The following is a 12,026-nucleotide window of genomic DNA, read 5'->3' as shown; positions in this document are numbered from 1 at the left end:
GGCCCCACTCAGTGCAAACCCACCCAGGCCCAGGGATGACAAGTCAACACAGGGCACTCTCACCTCCTGCAGGATCTGGGGAGCACCAAGCCCGAGGCTCACCTGGAGGCAGTGAAGATGTGCTTGGAGTTGGTGCAGATGGCGTTGATGGGGCTGCCCTTTGATCTCCCCAACTGGGCCGAAGTTATCCATGTTCCAGACTTTGATCACGCCTCCTTGGTACGCACTCAACAACATGGGGCAGCCAGGGATGAAGGCCAGGGTACAGACCCAATCTTTGTGTGCTCTTGGGATTTGCTGTAGGTACATGGCAGAGCAGAGATCACAATCAGCCTCATGCACTCAGCTGCAGGGCTGCAGATCATCCACTGCTGCCCCAGAGTCAATCCAAATCACCAAGCTGGACGCAAGACTTGGGGCCTGAATCCTCTTCTCAGAGAGTAACATAGCAACTGATGCTCCAAGCCTATGTCCCAAGGGGAAGTGGCAGTTCTGGGTGCCCTTCAGTACACACCCATAGGCACACAGAGCCACTTGGCACACACACTGCCAGATCCCCAGGCTGCCTTTCCAGGATAGCAGGACCTAGACCAGGTCCCTCAGCCTTCCTCCTTCCACACTTCCACATACCCTCGATCACAATTCCACATACCCTCTATTACACTTCCACATACCCTCAGTTACACTTTCTTATACCATCAGAACAGTTTGTCCCATTCAAACACCTTTAATACCATATAACGTTCCCTTAGCAATCCGTATTGTTCAGTTATAAACAAAAAGTTACTTTCTCTTTAACCCTTTTTCCTTTGTACATGATTCCACTATTTATACCCTCAATTAATGATTCATACTGCATGTGATGTTATGATGTGGAATATGGACAGCAACAGCACAAAACCATGACACAGTGTTACCGACCCAACAGGCTCCGACCTTAGAGCCGCTCAGGGCTTTGCTAGCAGATCTCAGCAAGGAGGCTCCCACCTCCGTCTTCGGCACTCCATGGGAAGATTGTCGGGGTCACTGAGCTGCAGCAATACAACAGGGCTGGCAAAAATGTTCTTGGTTGGTGTGAGAGAACCTGAGCTGGGGCTCATCCAAGGAGATTCAGTGATCACAGCTTCTAGTCCTGCACTTCACACATAGCTCCAGGCAACAGCAAATTAACTGTCCCTAAACACTGCAAAAAGAGGATGGATCCAATTGGATGGCCCCTGAGATAGACAAAACTCAACACCCAACACAAAACACAGTCCTCTCACCTGCTGGTCAGCAAACAACAGAGCACAACACACACCAGCATCCAGGACTCGTGCAAAAAAAGAAAAAGAAATTGCTAGATGGTGTTTCTCAGAAACACAGAAGCACAAGCCAACTGGAAGATAGCTGCAATTATTCTTGAAAACAATGTCCTTTGTTATCTTGATGTGGCCAGTGTTGAGCGAAGCAAACAAAGTCAACCCGATTTTCTTACATTCAGATTAATCTGCAAGGCACAAAGTAATAAAGGTATGATTTTTATTAATAAACTGAGTGTTAGCAGCTGTCAGAAGAATGAATGTGTCACACACAGAGGTAAACTCCCACAGCAAAACTAGATGTAACATTTCCTATCTGTGTTTCATCCTCACAGGAAAAGCCTTTCTTCGCAAGATCTCCTGGAAGAGAGATGGTAAGAGACATGAAAACTGAAGGATCCGAGCACAGCTCTCCAGTAGCTCCCTCTGTACGTAGATGGTCGCAGAGACAAAAGGTCAAGTCCACTTTTGGAGGGAGCTTGGTGATGTTTACCACTAACGTTACACCACCTTCAGGTAAGTCTGCTCGCTTTCACATCCTTACAAAAGTGCATGAAATGGATCAGCATCCGCTTCTTTGGTTGACTGTTGCTTTTACTCTGAGGTCAAGTGATACAGGCTTTGCTGGTGATCTTCTCTACTCTATTGCTGTGGGTTTTTAAAATTACTATTTTTCTGCTTCAAAACATGCAACTTTGGCACTGTTTTCCCATTTCCAACAATGCAGTGAAATCCCGGTCTCATTTGGATGACAATAAGATGAACCACACTGCATTCTGAAGAGTACAAAACATGCTTGCTCTCTCCTTGGTTCTTGTGCACGGGGACACTAACACCAATTCAGTTCAAAGGAGAAATTTCCTCCAGTGACTCTTGTCCCCATGTCTTCCTTCATCTTCCATTATTTTGTTGTTGTGTTGCTGTTATTAGTAGTATTAGAAACAGTATTGTTGTTAATGAAGAGTCTAATGTCATCAAAGAAAGTTTGCAGAATCCTTTCTAATCCGGTTTTGAATTGCAAACTCAAAAGCAAAGATCTTGAATTCTGGATTCCTGGCTCTCCAAGACATAGGCAAAGAAAATGTGTTTCTTTGTCTTTTTCCACATGACACTTATGTCCAGGCACACAGCACTATAAGCAAGCAGGAGCTTTGCTGCCCAGCATTCCGGCTTTGCAAAAGCTAGAATAAACCACAACTTTTCTGCTTGCTTGTTTAAGTTCCAAGAACTCATATGAGGAGTTACAATTTAGTCAGTGTAATTATGATCAGTTCTGCATCTGTGTGCATACGTGCTGCTCTCTAGTGGTCATATTCTCCAGATCTTCCTTCCAAAGGCTTTCAATTGTGCTTTTCAATTTAATTAATCGCTAACTACAGACCCAGTTCTAACCAGCTTGGTTCCTGTTCTTTCTTCCAAGATGTCTGCCTCCAAGGCTCCCGCTGTTGTTCAGGGGGTCTGTCTTGCGTGACAGGAACACATGTCCCAGCAACGTTGCTGTACAGGTGTCCTAGCAACGTTAATGAACAAGAATTATCCCTCAGAAGGCTATGCAGGACCAGCGGAAAAGTGCTGGGAGCCTTCTCCGTGCTGGTGCCGCCTTCTGCCTTTGGTGTCTCAGCTTCTGGATGGTCTCAGATGCCATAGAACAGACTGTCAGATGGGGGTCATCTTCCAAAGGCTGAAGGGCTGCAACAGAAGGAAACAGAGCAGAGATGGGACCCCCAGTCTACAGAGAGCCACCAGCTTCCACTCTGGGCCTTGACAGCCCCACTCCTTGCTTTTCCTGGCCAGGAGGAGCACGGGAGACTGACGGGTCAGTGGAAGACACTGCTCAGGACTGCCATGAATGCTCCTCTGCCCCTGCAGCATTTCCTTGCAGCAGGGCAAAGCACAGCTGCATGCTGCCCAGCTCTGCCCCCAGCCCCAACACACACAGCACTGCCCTCACTCACCACTGCAGAGTTCATTCAGCATCTCCTCACTCTGCTCCCTGGCGTGCTTCCCAATCAGCCCTAGGGAAAGAGCTCTGTCAGACACCCACTCCCCAACATGCTGCCAGAAGCTCAGACCCCAACCCCGCCAGCCCAGCTGCTTCCCCTTCCATGCTGCAGGCAGGGACGGCACCTGAGGGGGGACCTGAGCAAGGCACCCACTGTGGCTACCGGCACGGGCAGGCTGTACCTGGGGGCTTCAGGGCTGTGCCTTCCTGCCAGGGCAGGGCCCAAAGAGGGACGCAGGGGTTGGGCTCACCAATGAATCTGACAGCCTCGCATCGCAAGGAGGCCTGAGAATCCTCCAGGTATGGCAGGCTCTGCTGCAGGTACCCTTCCACTCCCTTTCTGTCCTGCTGCAGCTGAAGAAGAGAACAAGAGCATGGGGCTTGCAGAGCAGCCACAGCTGCTGCTGCAACCCCTCCTCCAGCATCCCCTTTCCCCCAGCAAAAAGGTGGGGGCTGTGAGATTGTCCTCACCAAACACTTCATGATCCCCACTGCGTTCTTCTGCTGGGTCTGCTGCTTGAGCTCCTTCCACTTCAGGAACTTTGCACAGGACACAAGGGCTTCCCCAGATGCCTGCAGAACAACAGATGCAGGGACATGGCACCACACACACAGACACACATCCCAGTGTCTGAATGCTTGCTGAACTTGCTCTCAATTGCACATCACAGCTGAACTGTCAGCACACCACTGCCTGCACACTGCTCAGCTCTGAAATTCGTACCTGTGCTACGCTCAGGGTCTCGTCACTCATGTGAAAGAGCAGAGGGTGCAGGGCCCTGCGCACGATCTTCTTCATGCTTCCCTTCTGAGACCACAGCACAGCATCCATCACATCCATGAAGAGGCGGATGGAACCTTCTCGCACTTCAGATGATGCCTGAGGGAGAACAGGAGGACCTCAGACCTCAGCAGCACACTCTCACTGCCCATGGTGAGCATGAGTGTAGGCTGAGCCCCAGCACAGGGGCCTGACATCACCAAGAACAACCAAGCTGCACTAGCAGGGACACGGCCAGCAGTGCTACAGAGCCCACAGGACATGTCATTCCTGAGAGCCCAGAGAAGGAAAGAAAGGAGAAGACGCTCCTGTCAAGCACCCACCCGCAGAGCTCAGCCTCCCACAACAGACTTACGTGATTAAAAAGAGGCAGGATCTTCTCAGCCAGCTCCAGAGCAAACGGACTGGCATGCCTCTTCCCCAGATGGTGCATTGCATTCCTGAAGATATTCAGCACCTTCACAGTAATGGCTGTGTTGGCAAACAGCAGGTTCTCCATGACGCCTGGAAGCAGGGCCCGGATTTCAATTGCCTGTACAAAACACACAATTTCCTTTCCATCAGGAGGACAGATGCCAAGGCACAGTGTTGCCCATTGCCCCAGCGCCAGGCTGTCAACATGAGGCCTTCGTTTGACAAGGTCCTGCTCACCGTCTCAGGTCTATCAGACAGCAGCACGAGACGTCTGAGCACCAGCCAGAGCACTGGCAGGCTTTCCACATTCAGAAGCTTCTGGAGCAGTGCTGGCTTACACAGCTCCTTCACCAGCTCTTCAGTGGGAGGCATCGCCTGAAACCAACACAGCAGTGAGAGGCAGGCAGAGGCAGCAGGACATCCTGCACCCTGCAGCTCCTGGCTGCTCTGGCAGCTCAAGGCAGGGCACTAGGGAGACACAGCCCAGCCTGAGCTACCAGTGCTCTGTAGGAGAGCACGGTGCATTGTCCAGTAACTCACAGTCAAGCGAAGGAGGCCCAACTCCTCTGTGCTGATGCTCAATATCTCACACAGCTGTTGGTCCTGTAGAACACTGCTGAGCTCATCCCAGATCCGCTTGGATGCTTCCAGCAGGGTCAGCACACTCTTCAGTATGTCCAGGGTAGTGCTATAAACAGAGAGCAATGCTGCGTCAGCAGGGCTGCCTTAGCCACAGCACCATGGCTCAGGCAGGAGCCTGATGGGGGGCTCTGGGCTGCCATGGTTGGTATTGGCTGCTGCAGCCCTGAGCTGCCCACCAGCACTGGAAAGCACAGTGGGATGGAGGGCCTGCTCCTTGGGATGTCCTGCAGCTTTCCTTGGCTCTGGCAGCCAGACCATTTCTGAGCCCTGCTCTTCACATGGAACAAATGTGTGGGGCTGTCTGGGCTGATACCTGTCATTCTGTGGGAGGTCGGTCAACACACTCCTCAGCACATCCCTGGGAAACTGGACGGTCAGCATATCCAGCACTGAGAGCAGGATCTGCTGAACTGATGTGCTCTGGATCTTCAGGTTGGCATGGATGAATCCCAGAATCTCTGGCACCTGTTGTGAGAACACAGGGAGACTGCTGCTGCCACTGGACTGCAGCCATTTGCCTCCCAGGCTGTGTTATTACTGCCCTTCCCACAGCTCATTGCTGCCTTCAAATGGCTTCAGTTCCCAAGAGCTGTGGCGGGCAGGGTTGCCTCACTCTGCTTACATCCATCAGCCAGGTGCCAGGGTTTCTCCGAAGCACATCCAGCATAGTCTCAGCCCACTTCTTCTCATCAAAACCATAGTCCCCAATGATCTTCTCCAGGGTTACAAGGGCAATGTCTGTCCTCTGAGAAGGGGCAAGGTTTTTTCCAAGGGGCTGCAGTAAGAAGGAAAAAAGGAGGGAAGGCATGTTAAACAGAATGAGAGAATAGCATCTGGAGCAGGATGAGCACAGGCAAAAGGAAGGATAAAGACCCTCCCTTCATGTCAAAAGCATTCTGAGGGTTCACACCTGAGCCGCAGCTTTTCTCACAGGTACACAATTTTCATGTCTCCTTACCTGCTGCCAGAAACTGCTGGTCATGAAGCCACTAAGCTTCCAGATGCGCCCCAAAGCCCTCTCACACACAGCCTGTGTCTTGGAGATGCTGAAAGGCAGCAGCACCTGTGAGGAGAGGAGCTGCTGGTTAGCCTGGGAGCTGCTGATGCCCACTGCAGGTCTGCTGAGCTCCTAGCTGGAATCACAGCATCCATCCAGGCTTCCCCTGAGCTTAAGCCAAGCCCATCATGGGGCTACCGCCGCCAGGGTCCCTTGCTGGCTCCAACTACTGCCAGTGCCGTTTCCATGGAGTGGGATAAACTACTAGAAGGGAGCTGTGGGGGCAGAACTTCACAATAGACAGACCTCCAAGATTCCCTGCAGCCGACTCTTGACACTGGCAATGGGACAGACATCTAGCACAATCTGCAGCATGTCGTCCATAGCTTCCAGGGTCTGTAAAGAGAACAGTGGGTTGTGGAAGTCTTTCAGGGTTCCCTTTCATACCCAGTAGACTGCTGTGAACCCCTCTGGCTGCCAAGGAAGGATACCCACAGATCTGTGCACAGGGGCACCCTGCAAGGCTGCTGCACTCAGAGCAGGCTACAACACAGGGTGTTTGCCAAGCCCAAGGCAAGAGTGAGAGGGGTGAGGGCAAGCAAGGCTGCTACCTTGTCCCACAAACATCTTGATAGATCTCTGGACACAAGTAATGCAAGCGGCAGCCCAGAGGCATGGGGTCAACAGTAGACTGCCCAGTACATACCTGGTTGTAGAGGGAAATGTTCAAGGCCCTGGCTGGAGGAAGATAGAAGACGATGCTGCAGCACACCTTGAAGAGATGGAGTATTTCTTCCTCTGTAACTGCATTAACTGTGCTGCAATTAGAGAGACACTGACGCTAGGAGCGGTGCCTGGGTGCTGAGGCAGGGCTGGAACAGGTCCTCCCCTGGGCAAGGCTCCCTGAGAGGGATGGGGAGCCCTGCCAGGAGGTGCCTCCTCCCCTACGGGGCTGCTCTGTGTCAGAGGACAGTCCTGATGTCACCAGCTTTGGGGCGAGGGCCAAGACTTAGTGGGGAGCTGCATCAGGGCCACCAGGATGGTGCCTGGGGGATGTGCTGGCAAAAGCAGGGGCTGGGCAGGTACCTCAAGGCAGCAATGGTGTTCATGCAGCAGTATCTCAGGCCGGTGCTCAGCTGCTCCATGGGCTCCTCACGCAACAGAACCTGCAAAGCACAATCAGGATGGCACCTGGCAGCTGCCAGCACCCAGCAACAGCAAACCTGCCACCGGCCGCTAGGGCCTGAGTCGCCCCAGTGGCCCTTGACAAACACTGGCACACTGGTGCTGCTGTCCACCTCCACTGCTGAGCTCTCAGCAGCACCTGGAGTCCCATCTGGGGCACTTGGGTGTCTGTGCATCATTTCCCTGCCTCCCTCTCCCCCTGTCCTGTCCTTCTCACAGGGTGCAGCTACCTGGGTGCCATGTCCCCTCACCTCAATCTTCTTGCACTGATTTTTCAGCAAGCAGAAGATATCATGGCTCAGTGTGAGGCTCGTCTGTCCAGCCATGCTGCACAGTATACAAATGGAATTGAGGAACTGCAGCTTCTGCACCAGATCCTGGCAAGCACACAGAGACCGAGGAGTGTGAGTGGGGACAGCCATGGCCAGGGGGACCAGGCGTTGCGGGGTGTGGAGCAGCACAGGACAGCTGCAGGACAGCAGCAGCTCTGCCCGGCCATCAGCCCTCCTGCAGCCTGAAGGCAGAGCCAGAGGGACCGTCTGGAGATGCAGGTATAGCCACGATGGAGATGGCTGCTCTTACCATTTCCATGCTGATGGTGTTGGCTTGGATGAAGTCCACTGCCTCCTGTTCCACATCAGACAGAGGCAGCAATTCAGCATCTGAGCAAGGAGAGAGAGCAGTGCTATAGAGGGGCCAAAGGCAGGCGGGAGCAGAAGGAGCTCTGCCCTCTCCGGCCCTGGGCTCGCTCCCCTGGCACAGTCTGCCCGTGACAAGGGTTCCTGGTGTGGAGCAGGGGGCACTCGCTGCCCCAGCCCTGCCCACCCCGCTTTAGAACCTCACTCACCAGCATGCAGAGGCATCACCTCCGTAACATGGTAGGGCTCCGCTGGAGTTCTTCTGTCCTGGGGAGCCCCACTCTCCTCCCCGGCCATGCACGCGACGCCCATCACAGCAGCTGTGACGTGCTGGAACAGAACGGAAACACATTTCTGTTTTCTGTATTCACACAGCACAGTATGGGTACAATTCGTCAGAACTACCCTCGCATACCCTGCGGCAAAACCATGTGCGGGGACAAAACGTGGCACGTACCTGGCAATGAGATCACTTCAAGCTATCTGCAGCAGTTCCTTGTCGCTTTGCTCAGATGGAATGAGAGCAAAAGCTGCACTGAGGCAGTGGGCGGAGGGTGAGGAGAGGAGAGAGAAAGAGCAGGTCAGTGAGCAGGGCTAAGACATCCATGGAATAACACACACAGCACAACCGTCCCATCCACTTGCTGCAAGACATGCTGAGTCTCAGGCTACGTGATGCCTGTCCACCCAGCAACTTTACGATGCTTCCAAAATTGAGCAAAGAAGACAATGGAAGAAGCACGGGACAGGTGCCACCTTTACTGATACCCCCTTTGGAACGTGTGTACTGAGGGAAAATTACGTCTGATGGTCAAGAGTAAGCAATACGGTGCTGTGAGCTCCGACAGCCAGCAGTTCTCAACACCTCACTGCCCACCCATCCATCCCATGCTGGTTCAGCTTACCTACAAGCTGCTGCGCACGACGTTGTGAAGAAAAAGGCACAAAAGTCACTAACTAAAGTCACTAACTAACTAAAGTCACTAACTAACTAAAGTCACTAACTAACTAAAGTCACTAACTAACTAACGACTCTAAGTAATGACACTAACTAACGGCACTAACTAAAAGCACTAACTAACAGCACTAAAGGCACAAGAACAAGAAGACAACCAACCACTCCGACCACTAGCTCACCCACAAAGGAACACAGAACGCACCACTCCTCCCCTCATTCCAGACGCTTATGACATCACCAACGGCCAACAGCCTGGTCCACCATGACCCCCCACAAGGCGGGGAGCCAAGACCACGTGGTCACATCTGATTCCAACACGGCACCACAACATTCCAGGACTCAGTGTGGGCTTGGAATTCTATCCTGGTGTGGCAGCGCAATGGGAGGTGTTAGGGCACAGCTGAAGAGCTGACAGACAACGGACGTTTCCAAAGGAGGGTGCCAGATTAACTCTCAGCATTCTCTTGCGGGGCTCTTAGGAATGCTTCAAACCCATTTTCACTGCCTAGCTCATTTCTAGAAAGTCCAGTTGAGAAATGCTCACTTTGTCTGGGGAACGCCTCTATGCATCATGAATGAAAAATAAAATAAAATGGGCACGTGACCCTATGAAACTTACCTCTCTGCTCTTGCTGTCAGCCAGACACCTCAGATGAGCATGACGTGTCCCTGCTCATGAATGAAGATCCACCCAAGTCTGTGTTCCTCTCTGCTCCATCTCTGGGTCTAAAAGAAACACAGACAGAGATGATTGCAAGATCCTTTGTGCAGACGAAAGACACGGGTGCACACGAATTCTGATTAGCAAGAAATACTACAGTCCCAATGGACTGCTGTGGTAGTACTTGAATCCTCCTTTGGGGCTGGAGCTCAACAGGTCACACATCAGAAATAACACAAAGTGCATCTGGAAGATGTGTCTCAAAGCCCAGAAAATCCAACACGGGAGGGGGCTGGACAGTGGACCACAAGTGTCCATTTCCATTGCAGCTCCCTGTAGAGAACAGCACCAATCAGCAGGTGTGAGTCAATTCATTCACAAGCTGCACAATGATTCTGTTCTTTAAATGATAAAAATAACACACAAATCCTGACCAAAAAGTTGGGAGTTAATAACGACCAAAGAGGTTCCTGTTCCTACGCCTCATCCTCTCACCCCAACTCCTGGGTGATGCCCACAGGCTTCAAGACAGCTCTCAAATCCATTGAACTCCAGTCACAGAACTCCATCAAAAAGGATGTCACACATGTGACACTTACATACATTTTGCATCAGAAACAGTGACGCCAGCAGGGGCAGAGAGGTGACTGTCCCCCTGTACTCAGCACTGGTGAGGCCACAACTCGAATTCTCTGTCCAGTTTGTGGCCCCTCACTGCAAAAAAGACACTGAGGCATTGGAACGTGTTCAAAGAAGGGCAACAAAGCTGGTGAGGGGTCTGGAGCACAATGTGGCCATATGAGGAGAGGCTGCAGGAGATGGGAATGTCCAGCCTGGAGAAGAGATGGCTCAGGGGAGACCTCATTGCTCTCTATAACTTCCTGAAGGGAGGTTGCAGTGAGCTGGGGGTCGACCTCTTCTCTCGTGTCATTACTGATAGAACTAGAGGGAATGGTTTCAAGCTGCGGCAGGGGAGGTTCAGGCTGGACATTAGGAAATATTACTTCTCAGAAAGGGTGGCCAGGCACTGGAATGGACTGCCCAGGGAGGTGTTGGAGTCACCCACCCTGGGGGTGTTCAAGGAACGTCTGCAGAAATCCCTGCTGAAATCCTGACCTCTGCCACAGGTGGCTGAGTGACACAAAAGCTGTGTCCTTGGTTCCCAGCCTTACCTTCTCATGCCGTTCATCTTGCTCTGCAGCTCCTGTTCTGAATAGTCTTCTTATATTCCCATGTGATGTACCCTGAAATACATCATTTAGTGAGTCTGAACAAAACATAAGACATTAATTGGAACTGTGAAGAAATGTTTTTTGCACTTTACTTGGAGGATGTTACATGCTATACCTTCTTTTCTCAATTGTAACACATGATTTTTTATAAAAAGAAACATAGCAAGTCCGCTTTTCAGTGTTTTCACCAAGTGTTGATGAAACTTGGTGAAATACAACTTTAGAAAAAGGTAATTTGAAAATTTAAATATTCTTATCAGAATCTCTGCTGTTAGTTACCGTTCCAATGTTCTGATTTGATGATGATTCTCTCAGAGCTGTTTTGTCACTCCCACCCTCAAATGCACTTCAAGTGCTTTAGGAGCATCACTGGAATTTTGAATGAACTCGATATATTTTAGCAAAGCTGCTACAGATGCATGACTGAAGTACTTTGGAAAAATATAATCTTGATTGAATGCTGAACAGTGTTATTTAATTATAATCCAGGTAATTAAATTAATTAAACCAAGGAAATCACCTCCCAGTCAGTCAGCTCCCACCAGGGAAATCGCTTCCCTGCCAAGCAGATGCAACCAACACAAGCTGCTACATCACTCTAGGGCCCCACTGAGTCTTCCCAAGGGGTCTCCAAAGGCTTCCCTGTTGACTTCTGGGAACCTGAGAACACTCACATGGAAGCCAGTGCCCCCTAATGTGCCCCAGAGGTTTCTCAGGGCCCCGCAATTAGCTCTACAGACATCCAGACATGCCCCAGAGCAAGTATGTGTGCTGTAGGGAGCCCAAGAGACATTCCAGAGTATCCTAGTACTCCTCAGTGAGCTCAAGGGTTCTTCACCTGTCTCTAAATATGCCATACTTGACTTTGTTTTCTCTTCTGGAGCTTAGTTCTCAGCTTTGCTTTCTCATGCCATTTATCATTCAGTTTAGAGATTATTTTAACTAAAATATTTTAATCCACCATATTTTCTGAAAACTAAGAATTGATCCCGCTCAAGGAAACAGAAGAGAAAAACATCACCCACAGGCTGCAGATATTTACCTCGACTTCTCTACATGCCATCCCCAGTGTGCTTTTCAACTCACCTTGCACAGTGACCCTGGCTTTTGTTTCAGAGTCCTCTGTCTCACAGGTGTACTCCCCGCTGTCCTTGGCGGTAGAGTCATGGATGATCAGAATGGCCCCAGTTCCCTCCTGCTGCAAGTCGTACTTCT

At 51.1% G+C, this 12,026-nt stretch overlaps 1 protein-coding gene across 1 annotated transcript; it reads right to left on the bottom strand.

The window, feature by feature from the left end:
- Positions 1-1,507: 1,507 nt before the first annotated feature.
- On the bottom strand, positions 1,508-8,497 carry LOC146755566 (uncharacterized). The gene is made up of 18 exons (XM_085525423.1): positions 8,418-8,497; positions 8,170-8,290; positions 7,905-7,984; positions 7,574-7,699; positions 7,224-7,303; positions 6,844-6,955; positions 6,444-6,533; positions 6,099-6,203; positions 5,763-5,915; positions 5,454-5,605; positions 5,039-5,186; positions 4,736-4,873; positions 4,440-4,616; positions 4,028-4,183; positions 3,775-3,876; positions 3,555-3,657; positions 3,257-3,316; positions 1,508-2,990 (listed from the first exon to the last, which is right to left on the bottom strand). Exons 2-18 carry the CDS (start codon positions 8,270-8,272, stop codon positions 2,842-2,844), a joined length of 2,034 nt encoding a protein of 677 aa, XP_085381549.1. The 5' UTR covers positions 8,273-8,290; positions 8,418-8,497; the 3' UTR covers positions 1,508-2,841.
- Between the last annotated feature and the right edge of the window lie 3,529 nt (positions 8,498-12,026).

This window comes from Coturnix japonica, chromosome 32 (assembly GCF_054131305.1).
Source record: "Coturnix japonica strain WE chromosome 32, WE-NBRP24, whole genome shotgun sequence".
In the NCBI taxonomy this organism is placed as follows: domain Eukaryota; kingdom Metazoa; phylum Chordata; class Aves; order Galliformes; family Phasianidae; genus Coturnix; species Coturnix japonica.
The sequence above is the reverse complement of the archived record's forward strand: the minus strand, read 5'-3'. Positions and strand labels throughout refer to the sequence as shown.

What these genes read in the sequence shown, in the direction of transcription:
- LOC146755566 (XM_085525423.1), bottom strand. Translation starts at nt 8,272, where the DNA reads ATGGGCGTCGCGTGCATGGCCGGGGAGGAGAGTGGGGCTCCCCAGGAC. An exon ending in ACACCATCAGCATGGAAATG is followed by an intron (nt 7,700 to 7,904) that starts GTAAGAGCAGCC and finishes TGTGCTTGCCAG; the next exon opens with GATCTGGTGCAGAAGCTGCA. An exon ending in ACATTTCCCTCTACAACCAG is followed by an intron (nt 6,534 to 6,843) that starts GTATGTACTGGG and finishes TTCTCTTTACAG; the next exon opens with ACCCTGGAAGCTATGGACGA.